We start from the raw sequence: 21025 nt of genomic DNA, 5'->3' as shown, positions 1-21025 counted from the left end.
GATCGGCTTAACCCCAGTCTGAACTAAAACTACTGGTATACACTGGGGTCCGTTAAGACCTCAGAGTCAAAAAAGCAATGCCCAAGGGAGGTGTCCAAACATAAAACAGTGTTACTCATGTCTCCAGGGCTCTAGAGCGACTCCCCCATTCTGTTTGGACCTTCTGCCTGTCATCAGGAATTGTTGTGGTCTCAGTGGTCTCTGACCTCAGTCAGAAGACTGGAAGAGAAGAGGGAGTTACACTGGAGCCCAGGAGAGGTGAGTAACATTGTATTTTTACGTTTGACCTTCCCTGGGCATCCACTTATTATACTCTGGGGAATGTCTCTTTATATAATCCCAGACAGACTGGATGATGTTCAGATCAGGGCTCCGAGTAGTCCATATCATTACTTCCACGACTCATTGTTCTTCTTTACGCTGAAAATAGTTCTTCATGACATCGGCTGTATGTTTGGGGGGCATTGTCCTGTGTAGAATAAATTTGGAGTCAATCAGTCATTTCTGATTAGGGTTTCAAGATGTTCAAGCTCCTTTTAAGGAAGCACCAAAGATCTGGCATCATTGAGGAGAGTAGATGCAATGAATGGCCCAGAAAACTTAGTGCATCAGATGAAAGACACATCATGCTTACTTCCCTTTGAAATTGCAAGATGTTCAGCAGTGCCATCAAATCAGAACTGGTAGAAACCATTGGGACCTATGTACACTAATCTACTGTTCAGAGAAGACAGACCAAAAGTGGTCTTCATGGAAGAATTGCAAACAAAAAGCCATACCTGCAACATGGAAACAAGGCCAAGCTACTCAGCTATGTTCGAAAAACTGGGATTCAGAAAAATGGTCTGGGCTGATGAGTCAAAAAGCGGTACGTTCACTGAAGGACTGGAGGGCGGTATAATAATGAGAATCTGCAGGCTGTAATGGAGCATGCTGGAGGTTCCTTTCAAGATTGGGGCTGTATTTCTGCAAATGTAGTTTAGGATTTTTTCCAAACTAATTATGTCCTGAATGCTGAGAATTATAAGAAGAGATTTATCCATTATGCAGTATTATCAGATAGACCCCGGACTGGCTCCAAATTTATTCTGCAGGAGGACAATTACCCCAAACATACAGCCAATGTCATAAATAACTACTGTAACCAAAATAAATGATACTAATAGAAGTATGTAGAAACAATGCAATGCAATGCAATTTGCATTTTGAGGCTTGAAAAAGCGCAAGTAGAAGCGCGAAACGGCTGTTGCCTTTCTTGCCATTGATGCTGTAATTCCCTCCCGAGAAGAATCTGTTTTTAAAGATGTGATACCATAATAAAGGAAGTTTTTTTTATGAAGATGAGCCTCTTTGTGGGTGAGTGCCCTTCCTATTTCCTTTTTTTCTACTACACATATCTGTGCTTAGAATAAGAGAGTCAAAGCAAACTGTTTAAGGAATCCGGTAATGGGCAATCCAGGCGTAATGCAAGTACATCTGGGGTTAACTAATTGGCACATTCATGAGATATCAAAAAGATGCAAGAAATACAATAAATCATTCTAAATAGTGCGCAGATCATAACATACCATTCCAGAACTACTGACAAACTAAGAGGTGGTTCATGTGATACTAGAATGAAAAAAAACCAGAACAATTCTTACAAGATGGAGGCAGCACAAAAATAGTTGTACAATAGTAATCCCCTATTTATTAAAAAAAAACTTATAAATGCATAATTTAAAAAAAACAGTGTAAAATAAATTTTATCATGCATACATTATATACCGGTAATTAAAAATGACATCAAAATTAAAGCATATGAGCGGAGATAAGTATACCATACAAATACCGGCAGCGCAATTTCCCTTCAACATGACAGGGCCTGGCTGCAGTTGTGGCATGTGCTTACAGTCCACCTGAAATAAAAGTATAGGCGTTGCTAATAGGCTGTTTGCCAGCATTACATAATCCTGTGACTAGCACCTAATAAAACAAATGCACAGATTGCATATCTATGCAATAGTTAAAAAAAAAAAGGATATTCAGTATGAACCATAAGCTAAAGTACACAGTCATCTACATGTACAACTGAAGTGTGGCAAAAAGTTACAATTTCAAGACAATTCTTGCAGCTAAAATACAAAAAAAAAAAAAAAAAAAGGAAAAAATAGTTGACCATTGAGGCCGTCTTCATCCCGGTCATTAAAGCGTTATTGACACGTCTGCTTCCACGATCTGTGCTTTTCATGGACAGAACCCCACCCTGCTCATTTGCGGATGGTATGCGGTCCGTGGTTGATCCACTTTTGACATATATGAAAAGCAGAACTTTTTTTTAAAATATTTTGAATGCCTCTGGTTCCATGAGAACCGAACATGGGGAGTTCACACTACCATTGCTAGTGTCCGTTGCTGTCTTCTGTCATAGGATGACAGCAACGGACATTAAACTGTCACAGAGAACGGTCAAAGTCACACTTATTCTGTGTTTGTTCCCATTGACATTACTGTAAACAACATGACGGAAGCTAACCTTGTAATGGAAGAAAATGCACTACTTTATCCTCTACTAGCATTACTCGTGATTTCATCCGCGGCCCCCTCCCTCCCTGCACGATTCACCTCCAGCGCACCCGTGGGCTGACGCTTCTCAACACACCTGGCCCCCTTCCCCCACAGGCGCTCCTATGTCCATGTGCTTCACGGGTAGCATGGTGGCTCAGTGGCTCAGTAGTTAGCACTGCAGCCTTGCAGTGCTGGAGTCCTAGGTTCAAATCCTGCCAAGGGTAACATCTGCAAGGAGTTTGTATGTTCTCCCCGTGTTTGCGTGGGTTTCCTCTGGGTACTCTGGTTTCCTCCCACACACCAAAGACATACTGATAGGGAATGTAGATTGTGAGCCCTATATGGGACAGTGACTGACAATATCTGTAAAGCGCTGCGGAATGTGATGGCGCTATATAAGTAAGCATAAATAATAAATTCACCCGCCGTGGTGCACCTGCTGCCCGCGTGCCTCACCGGCCCTCTGATGCGGTGCGCGACAACGACCCCCGCTCTTTCAACCAAAGGTGGGGGTTTGCGGCCGTAACCTATGCTAGCACCGCGCTGCTGGCCGGCATGGCAGCGTCGCTCGGGGGCCACGAGCAGCCACCATGTTTACTGGTGCTGACTTGGACACTGTTGCCGTCCACGCAATGCCAGCAACGTATCGGGCCGTGCGGCTTCTCCTGCGGCCCAAACTGCAGCCAACCAATAGGAGCTCTGCTGCAAGAGCTGCAATGACGTCATCTCAGGTCCTGCAGCGGAGCCAGTGACAAATTTCACCAGTGGTGAGCGGGAATCCGGTGGTGTGTGGGACCTAATATGTAGCCTATGTTTCCTTCCTCTAGGTATGTGCAAAATCTCACCTCAATCCGTTCAGCCATTTGGCTGTGATTGAGGAGCAAACATCCAAACCCACAAACATGCAAACCCGCACACTTTTATAATATTAGTAGGTTTACAAAAGTAAACAAACATGACAGAAGATAGCTTCCATCATGTTTACATTAGTGTCAATGGGAAGGGACACAGAATCAGTCTGTAACCATTCTCTGTGACAGTTTAATATCCGTTGCTGTTATCCTATGACGGAGGACTGCAACGGACATTAGCAACGATAGTGTAAACTCCCCCTAACACACAAATGTCATTCAGTTTTTTTTCTTGGACCTATGGACCTATTTAATTAATATGATGCATCCATGAGAAAAAGGATGTGCTTTGTTGCTTTTTTGCAGACATACGGTCCGCAAAAAAACACTGACATCCGAATAAACTAATTGAAATGATTGGGTACATATTGCATACGGACGCCATATGTATGTGACATGTGCAGACATGTAAATAAGGCCTTTGGGTTTGTGACCTCCTTCCACCCCATCAACAATTTGCACATGATCTTGTCACCCATCAGTAGAAAAAAATATTCATGCTGTGATGGGAAAGTGAGAACCCAACTTTTATTAGTAGGAGGACCCATCGGCCTATAGGTAAGTTATACCTTGCGGCATAAAATATGAGCAGCTCCTCCTGTAGAGAATACTAGACTACTCAGATCACATCAGATCCAGTTCTACTTGACACTACAAGAGACCTACAATACATCAAAATTATAACCCAATGAAGTATGACAAGACATGTTGGGTAAGATATTACCTATAATGAGAACATATTACACGCAATAAACAAAAAATGTCTTATCATCCACTAACAATCTTTATGTAATCTAGCACGTCACAATCTCTCCTTTCATCTGATGAATTATCTCTGTAAATGACTGCCTTATGCTGCACATTACACACATGAACATCAATGGCTTACAAAGTCTTAGAATTCTCATGTTGAATTTTCTGCAAACCCTGTGACAACTCTCAAGATTGAAGTCATCTTTTGGAAAAAATATGTTCATAATCCGCCCTAAAGACTTATTTTCACATACGCATTGTCAGTATCTGTGGAGAGGGTATACTATAAGTGGGTAACTCTACAAATTTATGTGCAATAATCGTTGATACATTACTCTAGTGAGAACAAAATATGGGATAAAGGGTCAATTCAGTGGCCATTTTGGTGTGACCAGTGCGTATGAGATCACCAGAGTACTGTAGACAGTGCCGTATAGGCTGAGTAACGTCCCTTGCAGACAACTGTGCTGTAGTTCATTTGCTATCTGGGTTTTTCCTACGTTCCTAATCTTAAGAATAAATTTATACTCGAGTATAAGCCGAATTTTTCAGCACAGTTTGTGTCACACATACACATTAGGTATCCCTGTGTCTACTGAATATAGGGCATCTGCAGTGCTCCTGGTCCGTCAGGAAGGGGTTAATAGGAGCACTGCAGATCCCCTATAGTCAGCCAGGCTGAATTCCAAGTGGGGGAAGAAGAAACAGTCCTCAAGCTCAGGGAAGGGGCAGACAGACAACCAAAACACCCCCTCCCCTTTCCCAGCAACTACTGCACCCAAAAACTCCGACCATTTTAATTTTTGAAATTTTCCAGTAGTTGCTGCATTTCCCCCCTAGGCTTATACTCGAGTCAATAAGTTTTCCCAGTTTTTTGTGGTAAAATTAGGGGCCTCGGCTTATATTCGGGTCGGCTTATACTCGAGTATATACGGTAATTGACCTGTACACATATTGCTGGAGGGGACGATTAACCATGTCTATGAGGTGCAAATATCATTGAGTGGACTTTGTTCTGCTAGCCTAATCGACTAAGCTGAACAGAGCTAGCCATCAATCACTATGTAGGACCATGATCTGGACTGAACACGACCCTCTGGTGAACATAGTTGACATTAAAGTGATACTTGATACCATGACATCTATAAGCTAGATACGATTTTGGCTTGCAAGTTTTTACAGTGCAATAGTATTTGGACTGAATGGCGGCAATACTGTATGTTCATTTGATAATTCTATATTACAGATTCCTGTGTGAACATCACTCACAGCCAATGCCAACTCCTGCCATACAACCACACGATACCGAAGTCTGTGTATTCCTTTGTCAAGAGCATAGACATGGAGATGTTCCTGAAGTTCTTCAGCTATCTCAGTCGCCTCAGCTGCTATCAACACATCATGCTATTTGGCTGTAGCTTGGCTCTTCCTGAATGCATCAGTAATGGCGATGACAGGTATTTGGAAACTTATCTCATCAATTATTACCATCAGTCTTTGTGGCGTACATGTCATCTAATGTGAGCTATTTGTGTGCGAAGCACGTAACCTGCGAATCGCAACAGTGGGGTGAAACATTTGAGAAAAAAGTCATAGACAACCCACGGTCATAATAAAACCTGGACAACAATGTACGATCCATATTTGTCCAACCAAAAATAGATGTTCCATAAGTGGAGTAGTCCGAAATTTAACATGAGTGGTGGAGGGAGTCTTGCTGAGTTGTCGATGCTAACCTCTTCCACCTTCCGGAAGATTTCTAGTTCCTCTATGTCCAACTTATAGTCAAATCCGGTAGCGGTAGTCTATAGACCCGTCATCCAGGAGCTGCCAGAGCCCATCAGACACAACCAGCCCCTACCCATCCTCTTGTGTGTGCTGCTACATTTTATTAGTCCTTACTAGAGATAAGCAAACAATAAAATGTTCGAGGTTCGATATTCGTTTCGAGTAGCCCCTCAATATTTGACTTCTCGAATCGAATATCGAACCCTATTATAGTCTATGGGGGAAAATGCTCGTTTCAGGGGTAGGCAACGTTCGATCAAATTATACTTACCAAGTCCACGAGTGAGGGTCGGGCTGGAGCCTCCAAGAAGTCTTCTCCTTGCAGCGTCCCCATGGCATCTTCCGGCTCTGAATTCACTCTGCCAGGCATTGGGCTTGGGCAGAGCCGACTGCACATGCCCACACTACAAGCAGGCATGCGCAGTCGGCTCTGCCCAGGCCCGATGCCTGGCAGAGTGAATTCAGAGCTTGAAGACGCCGCGGGGAAGCTGCACGGAGAAGACTTCTATAGCATTCGGCCAATCAATGCTGGTTCTGCATCGAACTTTTCCATTCGAAGAGCGAGTGGTACTCGATTGAGTACGAGTATTTCGAATACCGTAGTATTCGATCGAATACCTACTCGATCGAGTACTACTCGCTCATCTCTAGTCCTTACCAGTTTTTCTTGTAAGGTTGTATGTACCAAGGTATTTTGCCTTCAGAAAAAGCCAATGTAGAATCCGCAGCTTAACTCCATCCCTGCCACAGATTCGAATTTGCTTCATTGGCTTGGTCAGTATTATTATATCTGTTCCATTTTGTCAACTTAATATTCACCAATGTCCCAGTTGTGGGTAGACAAGGTTTTCTCAGAATCAGTGATGATGGTTTTGTTCTTTACTATGTTCCTTTTTTTTGCCTATTTTTTTATGTATTCTTTTTTTCTGGTTTGAATATAAGGCTACTAGTAGGACCAGTCCTATTTGACCAATTTTACGACGGATCACCCGGACCATTAATGGTTTCCAAAAATTTGACTACACGTACTAACCTCCCCTGATACATAAAATACAGAGAGAGAGGGGCACCGAGCCGACCAATGTGTAGAAATGATGGGTAAAAAGTAGGTAAGCAAAAAATTTGTCCGCTCACCTGGAAGAGTTGTGTGTGACACAACAACTCTATGACGTATAATATTGGAAGCAATAGGGACACGGGCAGCCGCTGGAAAGAACGCCTGCAAGACGTCAAGGCAATGAAGCGAAAGAGGGACCGTCCTCCTTGTGGAAGATGAAAGGAAAGGTGAGCGCGGTTTTCCTTTCATCTTCCACAAGGAGGACGGTCCCTCTTTCGCTTCATCCCCTGATACATAGACCCATAAAGTTTAACATTCCTCTTATGAGAAATCTTGAAAACTCCATTTGTTCACCGCTTCTTTATTGGATTTAGGCTCTGATACAGTACTAGCAAAGATGTTCTCTAGGAAGACCTGAAGGTAATGTTATATAGAAACCTAGACAAAGACAAAGCAATTCCCTAAGCATAAGCATGGAAAAGGAAGACGTCTCATGACAATCAACGTCACCGTAAATCTCTGCAAATGAAGACAACTCTCCCCGCGTGGCTTTTATGGCCGCTATGCCCATAAATTCGTAATTAATACTCATTATTAACTACATAGTACGCAAGACGTAGCAAGTGTTTAAGAAGGAGAATGGCTTATGACATAACTTTTAATAAGATTATATCTGTAGGTCTGGATTGTCTCAGCAGATCCTTCTCCGTTTCATTATGTGGTCGGTTGTTTGTAGACTCTTTATTGGACACAACTGTTGGTGACATTCGCTTACTGCACAACTGCATAATACACATCGAGTTGAGTGTTTCCAATTTATAAAACTGAAGAATTATTTGGTTTATTTTGTTTGATCTTCCAGCTGAACGCCAAATTATAAAGTTTTTTGTGGGATGTGTTTAGAGGCCAAGGAAACTAAATTGAAGAAAGTATCGTAACTGTTGTGTATCGGCTGTTCTGTTATTTTTAGATGTTGCAGTTGTCTATTGTATTGACTTAGGAGATGATATTATTATATCGTAAATTCTCCTTAGAGAGCTACATTCAAAGCACACCCCTTTTGGAGCTAAGCCCTGCCCATTTGTCTAACCTATCCGATTTTACTTTTTAATGTTGAACTACAGGCAACAAAATGCTCCAGAATATTCAGTAGAATTCTACTGGTGTTACGGTTCTGTGTATATATATATATATATATATATATATATACATATATATATATATATATAAATAATATTTTTTAAACAAAAGAACCTCTAGTCTGCAGAACACTGCAGCGAGGTCCACAGGCCCAGTGGGCGGCTGTATGTCTGAACTTAATGTGAACAGGGTGCAACAAACACTGGCTGAGGTGCGGCGCGGTACTGACTGTGAACAGAGTGCAACAAACATGGGCAGTGGTGCGGTACTCAATGTGAACAGGGTGCAACTAAACCCTGCCAGTTAAGCTCACTGGCCAGGTGCACCAGTACTGCTGAAACAACAAGGCTGCCAAGGGTTAACTCACCCCAGGTCAGTAAACACACATGCTCCTGCAACAGCTAGGAGTTACCACAGAAGTCTGAACATGCTCCTGCAACAGCTAGGAGTTACCCATGAAGTTTGACAGTTTAAATAAGGCTATCTCCAAACCTGCTTCAGCTCCACAGGCTGGAACAGTGTCTACTGCTCCTAGCCCTGGTGTAGAGATGACAGTTCAGGGTTTTACAGGTCCTAACTAACAGCACCCAGAAAGAAGCAGAGGAACCCCACACAGAGGCCTGGTCTGGGAACCTGCCTGAATACTGCAGTCTATCCATGAAACTACTGTCATTAACAAACTTCCGTAGACTTTATTCAATCTTTAGTCAAACATTAGTCAAAGTGTGAGCACCCGGCGGCCATTGGCTCACACTATTTAAAGGGAAGACCCCGCCCAATAGGGGCGGTGGTCATGACCTCACCGCTCATGCTCAGTAGGGGAGAAATGCCACTTAGCTTGTGAGCGGCTCCAAAAGTCTGAGCATGCTCAGTAGGGTGAAAGCTGGACTTAGACTGACCCGCAGGTGGCGCTGTGCAGCGGGAGAGCAACCTGCGGGACCCAATCCTAACAACTGGAAATGCATTAGTAACTCCACCTAGTGGTAGGCGCAGGAGACAATATTAGTTAAAAGTATCTACAGAGTAGGGGATACAATTTTGATAGCTCGGGGATCATAGAGTTCCAGGGCACTGCTACCATTCAAAGGCTATAGGACTGATGGAGATAGCAGAATACAGTGTTTGGGTATCTTCAGCAGATACTGAATGATGTACAATGCCCGGTAATAGGATTCCGGTCGAGGAGACATTTATCATAGGTGACCCCTTTTATGCTGCAGTAGTCAGTTCACTTCTAATGTCAGAGACCCCTAGACTAACACAATGCTAATACATTATTACCTTTATTCATTGGTCTTACTATTACGTTTAGGAAAGATTTGCCAGTAGTCCACAGATGCCGCAACTTTTTACCGTGCCGTGTGCTTTTAACCTTCCTTGAAGGACGGTTCTTGGTACATTTGGTACATAATGAAATCTTGTCCATGTTACATATCTCATGCATGCCATGTTTCATTACGTGTCAATGATAATGATAAGAACCGAGTAAATTCCACCTATCCCAGGACACTGAGAGCAGCGGCAAGTTATTTTTTATGTAATATCCATTTAGACTGAAGCCATGAGTACAATGCTGACAAGTCTAATGGAAACAGCCCTGTAACTAGTTCTATAATGGAGAGTAGAAGCAAAGGACTCACATAGGGATGAATCACTGTGCAAACACCATTGCCATTTTAATGAAATATTTCCAGCACCTTCCTCTAAGGCGACATTCTATACATTAGAACTAATCTTGGCACTGTTTGCTATAGTATGTGGTCATTTTGCTGTAAATGTGTATGTTCATAGCCTCCTGGGAGATGATCGTGAACGTAACACATTTTTCGTGTTTGGACAGGTGAGTGAGTGTCCTGCGCCGTGTGTATAGGGCTGACATCATGCACCTCCATTTAAAATCGGTCATTGTTCTGTAGAATAGGTACTGTTTTATGTTATATTATGCTATGATTTAATGGATGGTAACGTGGTTATATTGCATTCACTACATAAACTTACCCCTGATTCCAAAATAGTCGGGCCACTGTGTAAAATGTAAAGGAAACAGGAATGCAATGATTTGGAAACTTCCTATAACCATATTTTATTCACACTAGAACACATATCAGAAGGTAAAAATTAGAAATTTCTCCATTTTATTTGAATTTTTTTTTATAGAAATGGATGCCAGCCATGCATCTCAAAAAAGTTGGAAGATCCCCCTTTTTACAACAGTTTGTAAACGTCTGAGAATTGAGGAGACCAATTACTGGAGAGGAATGTTGTCCCTATTGTGTCTCATGTTGGATTCTACACAGTCCAGTCCTATTAATGTGACCACCGCCTACTTTTGACGTCAACGTTAAATAACCAATGGCAGAAGGCGCGTTTTATCAGCCATCTGGGTGCACTCATCATTGTGGAAGGCACGATGGATCGACACAAGTATGCATCTATCCTTGTGGACCATGTTCACCCCTACATGCGAATCGTTTTTCCTCAGGATGATGGCATCTACCAGCAGGACAATGTGATGTGTCATAAAGCTCACAGTGTACGTGCGTGGTTCGAGGAGCACCAGGATGAGTTTACCGTACTCCATTGGGCAGCAAATTCCCCGGATTTGAACCCAATAGAGAATCTGTGGGACCACCTCGATAGGATTGATCGCGCTATGGATGCTCAACCGCGTAACCTAGCGCAGTTGACCACGGCACTGGAGTCGGCATGGCTCAACATCCCAGTGAACATCACCACAACATCCCCTCTCTTCCTGCACATCTCGCAGGAACACTTTTCTGAAATTATTCCATCATTTTTAGCGGCAGTTTTTCCATAGATTGGTGAACCTCTGACCTCTTTGCTTCTGAGAAACTCTGCCTCTCTAACATGCTCTTTTTATATAAAGTCATATAACTTAGTTGCAATTTTGCTCTCCAGCTGTTTTTCAATAGTTCAGTTTTAAAACGGCAGACACCCAGTGGACCCAATTATAGTCAATGGGTGTCGCTGGTGTCCATGTGTAACCTTTGTTTTACTGGTCCGCATACCTCCCAACTTTTGAAGAACCGAAAGAGGGACAAAATGTTCAGCGCGCTGTGGCACATTTAGCCCCGCCCACTTTTGTGTTGACTCCTCCCACTCATTAATTTTTCATGTGCCCGCACACAGTATAATCCTCCGACAGTCACCCGTAAATTATATGTCCCCCCTCTATCTCTCCCCCAGTTTCATATACACCCTTCATCTGCCCCCAGTTTCATGTCCCCCCTCCATCTCTGCCCCCATATTCATTTCCCCTCCATCTCTGCCCCCAGATTCATGTCCCCCCTCCATCTCTGCCCCCAGATTCATGTCCCCTCCATCTCTGTCCCCAGATTCATGTCCCCTCCATCTCTGCCCCCAGATTCATGTCCCCTCCATCTCTGCCCCCAGATTCATGTCCTCTCCATCTCTGCCCCCAGATTCATCTCTCCACGTCTCTGCCCCCAGATTCATGTCCCCTCCATCTCTGCCCCCAGATTCATTTCCCCCCATCTCTGCCCCCAGATTGATGTCCCTCCATCTCTGCCCCCAGATTCATGTCCCCACATCTCTTCCCCCAGATTCATGTCCCCTCCATCTCTGCCCCCAGTGTCATGCCATCCTCTCCTTCATCTGCCCCCAGTTTCACGTTCCACATTACACTTACCTTCTCCTTCGCTCCCTCAAAGCTCTATGCGCGCCTCTCTCTCTCTCTCTCTCTAACACAGTTGTAGATGCGATGTGTCATCACATGACCTGGGTCAGCTCCTTGCTTCAGCCGCGTATGTGTTCAACTCAGATCTGTGTCCTCTGGACGCAGATCTCAGTTGAAATCGGGATATACCTCCCTCCAACCGGGACCGTGGGACATGTCACTGGAATCGTGAATGTCCCGCGGAAATCGGGACGGTTGGGAGGTATGGGTCCGGCAATGTTTCAGGACCTGAAGGATGGTGACCACTGCTCTAGTGTGAACCTAGAGTCACTTTTCCAGGATTTTGTTAACGTTCTTCTTATCATTCTATTGATGCTTAGATATATTGCATATAAGAACATTGGAGTGAACGCACTACAACTTTTACGGTATGAATATACTGCATAAGAAGTGAGCAGCCTATGTTCCAAAAAACACTCATAGGTGTAGTAATCAGGTCCCTAGTGTCTTATAAAACATCCATCTTTACTTATTTGCTTATATGTGGTCTTCTGCTGCTCCATAATCACTTTTATTGCATGGTGGATGCTGAAGGACATATTGGTAGGCTGAATTAGCCACCCTATAATGGAACTGGCCACCTCATGAGGTCTGATACGCTGTCATTATAACACTTTCAATGCCGCAATTTATATAAAAATAACTTTTATTTAATATGGTAATGAGTTCTTTTGGATTCAAGCGGTGGAGAGTTTATGAGAGACGTCAAGGTCTCGGTTTTCGTCCCCGTCTAGCCCAGCAGACTGTTCAGGGGATGTCCATCACAGTGAAATGTTGGCCAACCCTGATCTAGTTTGCCATATGCCGATGCAGGTAGAAGAACTTCAAAAAATAGTGTTTGACCCATCTGCTGCTACTTCTCGGACCACAATGCAACAGTAGAAGGAAAGACATGGACAATACTGGATGAAGGACAAAGACTTGAATCCAGTTAAGATACAAGTTGTGGTTCTTCAGTCCCCTGATGCTTATAATGTTGGACAAACCTGATCTACGTTGCTTTATCTTTCAAGGTCAATGCCTATCAGAGACCCGTCAGTCTCACCTAAAATCAATGCCAAATCCCCTATGTTCATTTCGGCTGGATTCTTACTCAGTCTTTCCCTGGCACCCACGTTCAGTTCACGACTTCACATCATCTGCTGAGACTACTTATAATTGCCAATCTGCCAAGTTCCCAAGCCAAGAAACAAAAATAAACAGTAGGACATTTTATACTACCTGTTTATATAATGTATTCCCAAGTTATTCATTGACTGCATCCTTTCCGTATTTACTTGGTTTCCCGAGTAACTCAGTTGGTTTGTATAACCTGTTACATGAGAAAGTTCTGTGTCTCGGAGAGCGAGATATTCGGTAACATCTGTTGGAGCTGCATGTCTCTGCTCTACCAGACCTTCTCAATATGTGTAATGGTCCACAGATGTGGACATTTATTATCTGCAGTATATGCAGTACTTCTCAGAAACGTGATTCATCCCCAATGTATACACATGTACAGAAGGTAAATGAGACAGTTCTTACACAACCAAACATCAACCACACTGTATGAGGGACCCAGAACATAATGTTTGGTTATGTTGCCTACAGCAAAAATGTTCTGTACTCCATATCTTCTGTATGTAATATTGGAAAGAGGTGTTGCTTGAAGACCCTGGACCACTATGTAAAGATTGTAACATGTCCTCCAACACTATGTTGTATCGAAGGTGGATGTATCGACCAATGTTGTAGGCATATCAGTATGGAAAAATGAAAAAAGAATAGTGTTCATAGTGTAGGGACCTCTATGCCAAAATGGAATCCAGGACAACACAATGTTGAACAGCTTCCTGGGATGAGAATGTACAAAAACATATGTAGCTTTGTACAAAAACTTCTATTATCTTTGACTCAGCTGTTACTTTTCCTTGGACCACATCGGTAGAAAATGCAGCTGTTAAAAGTAGGACATAGGCTTAGAACCAGTTATTAAAGGGATCCTATCATTGGATACCCTTTTTTTCTGATTAGCATGTAGGAATAGCCTTAAGAAAGGCTATTCTTCTCCTACCTTTAGATGTCTTCTTTTAGATGTCTTCTCCGCACCGCCGTTCGGTAGAAATCTCAATTTTCCTCTGTATTCAAATAAGTTATCTCACAGCACTGGGGGCGGTCCCCAGCGCTCAAACAGCACTGGGGGTGTCCCCAATGCTGTGAGAGAAATCTCCAGCGACACCTCTTTCTTCTTCTGGAATGCCCTCCCCACGATGTCTTCTTCTATCCTGGGTTTCAATCTTCTAGGCATGCGCAGTTGGCTCTGCCATCGGGCCTTGGGCAGAGCTGACTGTGCATGGCCGCAGCCACAAGGTGATGGCCGCTTACACAGTAAGCTGTGTAAGCGGCCATTTTCTTAAGGCCATTTACACAGTAAGCTGTTGTAAGCAGCCATTTTCTTGTGGCTGTGGGCATGAGCAGTCAGCTCTGCCCAAGGCCCGATGGCAAAGCTGACTGCACATGCCTAGAAGATTGAAACTCAGGACGGAAGAAGACACATGGAGAGGCCGTTCCAAAAGAAGATAGGCTGGAGATTTCTCTTGCAGCATTGGGGACGCCCCCAGTGCTGTTTGAGTGGAGAAGACATCTAAAGGTAGGAGAAGAATAGCCTTTCTTAAGGCTATAACTACTTGTTAGTCAGAAAAAAAGGGTATCCAATGATAGGATCCCTTTAAAAGCTACATGCTTGGGCACTGGTAAGGTACCTTCATCAGGACTATATAATTTTCTATGTCCTGATGAAGAGATGTTCACGTAGCCTTTTAACAAATAGATTTTCACTGGATTAAGGCCTTTGTCCTTCATTCAGTAGTGACTACGTGTTTCCAGTAGACATAGTATCTGGAAAATAGGAAGGAGTACGTTAAATGGCCAAATAGAGAATTGAATATAAGTCAATGGAGAACTAAGAAAAGCAAGAACTGTCCGTGGACAGAGTCAAGGACAAAATGTTCCTTGAGGAGGGTCAAATTTTGTTGTGGAACCCAATGGTAATTTATACCACTTGTGATACTACCCCAGACCGAAAAATCTCATTTCTGTGTATTATCTCCCAGAACATCGCTTTTGATCTTTCATATGTTCATGCCTGTTACATAACATAAAACATTTTTCCAAAGGAGCAGACACCGCAAGGAACTATTTGCTTCTACTTCAAGTCTGTGACAAAATTGATTTTGCACAGGGTTGATAATACAAGTAGAAAGCAAAGCTACAATGCTAAAAATGAAGAGCTAGAAATGTAGTCGATTTGCTGAATTTTTTTTTTTCAGGATGTACAATTTATTAAAAAAGCTGCAGAGCCTAATTCTAGTAGTGGGTTAACATGGCTGTTTTTAGTATGTTTAAACCTCTTTGACAAATTCCTTGTATGTTAGTGTATATACTCGAGTATAAGCCGAGTTTTTCAGTACGGTTTTTGTACTGAAAAAGCCCCCCTCGGCTTATACTCGAGTCAAGCAAAAAAAACAAAACAATTTATTTTATGTTTATGGAGTCCTGGGCATGTTTTAGAGTATGGAGGTTACAGAGATATTGACTTTCTTGTTATTAATGTGATTTCTTTTCTAAGAATGATGATAGAAATACTGTATATACTCGAGTATAAGCCAAATTTTTAAGCACAGTTTTTTTCGCTGAAAAAGCCCCCCTTGGCTTATACTCGAGTTAAGCAAAAGAATTTTTTTTTTTTTTTTTTTGGTGGGGGGGGGGGGTGTCTATGACCAGCTGCAATAGTAATGTATAGAATCTCCCATAAAATAGTGAAAACAAAGAAGCTTTAAAAAATATATAAAAAATAAAATAAATAAAAGTTGTAAATCCCTCCTTTCCCTAGAATACATATAAAACTAGAGAATGACTGTGAAACACAAACACATTAGGTATCCCTGTATCTGACAGTGCCCGGTCTACTGAATATAGGGGATCTGCAGTGCTCCTATTCCGTCGGGAAGGGGTTAATAGGAGCACTGCAGATACCCTATATTCAGCCAGGCTGAATTCCAAGTGGGGGGGGAACCCAGTCCTCAAGCTCAGGGAAGGGGCAGACAGACAACCAAAACACCCCCTCCCCCTCCCCAGCAACTACTACACCCAAAAACTCCGGCCATTTTAATTTCTGAAATTCCCCCCCTCGGCTTATACTCGAGTCAATAAGTTTTCCCAGTTTTTTTGTGGTAAAATTAGGGGCCTCGGCTTATATTCGGGTCAGCTTATACTCGAGTATATACGGTACCTTATGTTCACCACCACCACTGACTCCGATTCTTTGTATTCTATAATAGGCACAGCTCCATAAAGAAGAGTTATTAGAAAAGATATTCCAAAATAGTTATATTATAGGGAATAGAGGTATTTACTACAATAGACCTGTCAGGAGAGGTGATGGGTCTCCTTTAAAGCAATACTCCTAAGCAATTTTTTGTGTATTGTGTGTGTATTGTGTGTGTGTGTGTGTGTGTGTGTGTGTGTGTGTGTGTGTGTGTGTGTGTGTGTGTGTGTGTGGTTGTGTGGTGGATACTATAAGTGTCAGAGTGATATCAATACCCCAGCTGTTTTTTTCCCCTTGGAGGTTATCACCATGTAATTGTATGGCATGATCATAACAGCAAAATGACCATCATGGTTAAAATGAAAATTAGAATTGGTTTCTCCCAAATTTCACACTACATCATTAGGGAATTTGTATGTGAATGTAACAGCTGCTGCATCCACATGACAAGTCTTACTCCATGTCCAAACTTTCCGAATCTCAGCACCAGAACAGATAACGCTTAACAAAGTCCACCACTTGAGCGTGACATTCACTTCCTCATGGAACTGGGAGACGTTGTGTGTAGGTTTTGTATAAATTGGGAATCCAATGCATTTATTTGCATACCCTGGCAGGAGACCAGAGCTCAGACGTACAGTATATCCATCGGATAGGAATGTGCAAACAAATCATTCTTACAATATTAGGAACAATTGCCCTTTTCAGAAAAATAAATTAACCCAGATCATTTTTTTTATTCTCGATTTCGGAATTTTGGCGTATGAGAATGGTCTCCTAGATTGTGTCAAGAGGAGCATGTCTTTACAAATAAAATAACACTTGGTTGTGTCGGTGTTAACAATGCAATTGATTCTATAAAGATGACTTTGTACCAGATGGTTCTACCCCAGTTTTGTATGAAAGTATGCTTTATTATATACCATATATACTCGAGTATAAGCCGACCCGAATATAAGCCGAGGCCCCTAATTTTACCACAAAAAACTGGGAAAACTTATTGACTCGAGTATAAGCCGAGGGGGGGAAATGCAGCAGCTACTGGAAAATTTAAAAAATTAAAATGGTCGGAGTTTTTGGGTGCAGTAGTTGCTGGGGAAGGGGAGGGGGTGTTTGGTTGTCTGTCTGCCCCTTCCCTGAGCTTGAGGACTGTTTATTTTCCCCCACTTGGAATTTAGCCTGGCTGTACATAGGGTATCTGCAGTGCGCACCCTCAAACAACATAACAGGGCCTGCCTGCAACAAATGAGTTCATATTTTGGTCAAAATAAGCAATCTCGCAACCCTCAACAAGGGTTTTCATGTCTTGCAAGTCCCTATATTAAAATCCTAGACAATTCACAGCAAAAGTTCATCATTATAAGTCATATAAGTCAAAATTCCACATTTTTCTGATGTCATATGAACCGGTAGGGTTACGCTATATATCAGTAATCGACTATTAATAAAGGTTAGAATGATAAAAAAGATTATTGTTTTTTATCATGGCTGTTTTTGCACATTTCATATATGTCTGTTCTTATAAGAATGGAACATTTTCGATGGGTGATAACTAGAGATGAGCGAGTAGTATTCGATCGAGTAGGTATTTGATCGAATACTACGGTATTCAAAATACTCGTACTCGATCGAGTACCACTCGCTATTCGAATGGAAAAGTTTGATGCAGAACCAGCATTGATTGGCCGAATGCTATACAGTTGGCCAATCAACGCTGGTTCTTCTCCTACCTTTAGAAGTCTTCTCCGCGCAGCTTCCCCGCGGTGTCTTCCGGCTCTGAATTCACTCTGCCAGGCATTGGGCCTGGGCAGAGCCAACTGCGCATGCCTGCTTGTAGCATGGGCATGCGCAGTCGGCTCTGCCCAGGCCCGATGCCTGGCAGAGTGAATTCAGAGCCGGAAGATGCCTCGGGGACGCTGCACGGAGAAGACTTCTCGGAGGATCCTGCCCGACCCTCACTCATGGACTTGGTAAGTATAATTTAATCGAACGTTGCCTACCCCTGAAACGAGCATTTTCCCCCATAGACTATAATAGGGTTCAATATTCGATTTGAGTTGTCGAATATTGAGGGGCTACTCGAAACGATTATCGAATCTCGAACATTTTACTGTTCGCTCATCTCTAGTGATAACGTTCCGCATCCACAGATTTTTTGGACCAACGGTTTCAATATAAAAATGATGGACCCCAATATATGCAATGGGGTCTGCCAGGTTTCATGTGTAAACGGGATTACAGTGTTCCGTCTGCATGTGAACCTAGCGTAAGGCACACAATATTCAGTGAATCAATAGCTAAAACATTGGTTTGTCTCCATGTACATGCAACATACATTTAAAACCTATTATCTTCATCCATTGCCAGGAAATATTCTTCATTCCATCTTCGTACAATCCTGTATATGCGCAGTATAATATTTCATCTCTGGTTTGTACTGATATGACACATGTGGAATACTACCTGACGTATAGATAAATTACACGCCGCCCCATAGAACAGACACTGTTGCTTACCAAGACTTTTTTTTTTCCTTTTCATAACTTAAGATTGTAAAACAAATATTCGAAACATGTTTTATATCTAGTGGGAAACATTTCAAAGTGGTATAGAAGAAAATATAAGATTTCTGTATACTGTATCTGCTTTATTGTGTTTGCAACATATACTGTATCTAATATTCCTATATATTAGATGACTCCAGTGGTGGATCAAATATCAGCCTTAAAGGGATTCAATCATTAAAACTGCATTTTTTCTCGCTAACACGTAGGAATAGCCTTAAGAAAGGCTATTCTTCTCCTACTTTTAGAAGTCTTCTCCGCGTCGCCGTTCCGTAGATATCCCGGTTTTCATCAGTATGTAAATGGGTTTTCTCACAGCACTGGGGGAGGGCCCCAGCACTCAAACAGCACTGATTTTTTTTAAATCCTCTGTCTACTTAGTCCCCCCTGGTGTCCACTTACCTGCAGAGATGGCTGGTCCGGTGCCCGGTGTTCTCGTTCTTCTTTGCCTCGTTGCCCCCTGGTTCCCAGGTTAGGAGAGTGTGGGTGGGTACTGGGAGGGGAGATGTCACGTCTCCTCACCCTGTACCAGCCCACACTCTCCTAAGCCACAAGCCCCGCCTTCTTCCTAGCTCTTTAACACTAACCTGGGAGGTGGGGGCAGCGAGGCGAAGAAGAACGAGAACACCGGGCACCGGACCAGCCATCTCTGCAGGTAAGTAGCTACTAGAGATGTTAGCTAGTCTCCCATTAGAATGTATGAACGCAGCCGGCGCGCAGGGGGTTAAGGCTGTGTGTCGGCTGCTTCCATTCATTCCTATGGAACCACAGCAAAGCCTTCACACTGAGTATACACTCCGCTCAGAATGAGTGGAGCGTATACTCAGTGTGAAGGTTAACATTGTTAGCTTTTCCCACAATGCTTGACCAGTAGCAAAGCATTGTGGGAAATAATTACCGATCTCGATCCCACCTAAAAAGATCGTGTTCGGAATTCCGATTACGATCGTGAAATTTTCTCGATCATTGATCGGAATCCGATCTTTTCCGAACATGATCGCTCAACCCTAGCTATGAGCTGCTGTACAAAGATCAGACATCCATATACAGAGTTGACATGGTTAAGAGTAGGTAATGTGATGAAATTAAAAAAAATCATCTTCATCCATTGGCTACCCATCGCTGTTCCATTGATATCTGCTCATCGTAGAGTCACTGGCCTCAGTGGTCAGTACATGTAACCATCACGACTTAGAACAGTATATAAGTGCAATAGTCCTATGTATAATGTACTGGATGTGATGTCATCTCTGGTTGCAGCCCCTGTAAACAGCTGCTACTTTTAATGCTACAATGGATGCTACTAGAGATGAGCGAACACTAAAATGTTCGAGGTTCGAAATTCGATTCGAACAGCCGCTCAATGTTCGTGTGTTCGAATGGGTTTCGAACCCCATTATAGTCTATGGGGAACAGATACTCGTTAAGGGGGAAACCCAAATCCGTGTCTGGAGGGTCACCAAGTCCACTATGACACCCCAGGAAATGATGCCAACACCTCTGGAATGACACTGGGACAGCAGGGGAAGCATGTCTGGGGGCATCTAACACACCAAAGACCCTCTATTACCCCAACATCACAGCCTAACAACTACACACTTTACACACTCAATACCACCTCTCTGACAGTAGGAAAACACCTTGAAACATGTGTATTTGGCACTTGCAGTGAGGAGAGCTTGTCACCAGCAGTGAATTTGGCCCTTGTAGTAAGTTGAGGTTGGCACCAACATTTGTTTTGAAAATCAGGGTGGATTGAGCCTCTAACCAGCAGAGTTTGGGCAAATTCATGGTGGAGGGAGCCTCTAAACACCCCAGTTTGGGCAAATTCATGGTGGAGGGAGCCTCTAAAAACCCCAGTTTGGACCAATTCATGGTGGAGGGAGCCTCTAACCAGCCCAGTGTGGGCAAATTCATGGTGGAGGGAGCCTCTAAAAAACCCAGTTTGGACCAATTCATGGTGGAGGGAGCCTCTAACCAGCCCAGTGTGGGCAAATTCATGGTGGAGGGAGCCTCTAAAAAACCCAGTTTGGACCAATTCATGGTGGAGGGAGCCTCTAACCAGCCCAGTTTGGGCAAATTCATGGTGGAGGGAGCCTCTAAAAAACCCAGTTTGGACCAATTCATGGTGGAGGGAGCCTCTAACCAGCCCAGTTTGGGCAAATTCATGGTGGAGGGAGCCTCTAAAAAACCCAGTTTGGACCAATTCATGGTGGAGGGAGCCTCTAACCAGCCCAGTTT

The 21025-nt window shown here is 43.0% G+C and overlaps 1 protein-coding gene across 2 annotated transcripts in view; it reads left to right on the top strand.

The window, feature by feature from the left end:
* CORIN (corin, serine peptidase) overlaps positions 1 to 21025 on the top strand; it is a 194274-nt gene that overhangs the window by 61806 nt on the left and 111443 nt on the right. For both annotated transcript variants that reach the window (XM_075261498.1, XM_075261497.1), the window contains exon 4: positions 5458 to 5668. In XM_075261498.1, the coding sequence (XP_075117599.1) occupies positions 5458 to 5668 (211 nt within the window). The remainder of the gene's footprint in view (positions 1 to 5457; positions 5669 to 21025) is intronic.

This window comes from Leptodactylus fuscus, chromosome 1 (assembly GCF_031893055.1).
Source record: "Leptodactylus fuscus isolate aLepFus1 chromosome 1, aLepFus1.hap2, whole genome shotgun sequence".
Taxonomy (NCBI): Eukaryota; Metazoa; Chordata; class Amphibia; order Anura; family Leptodactylidae; genus Leptodactylus; species Leptodactylus fuscus.
Note: the sequence above shows the minus strand (reverse complement) of the source record. Positions and strands in the feature narration are given on the sequence as shown.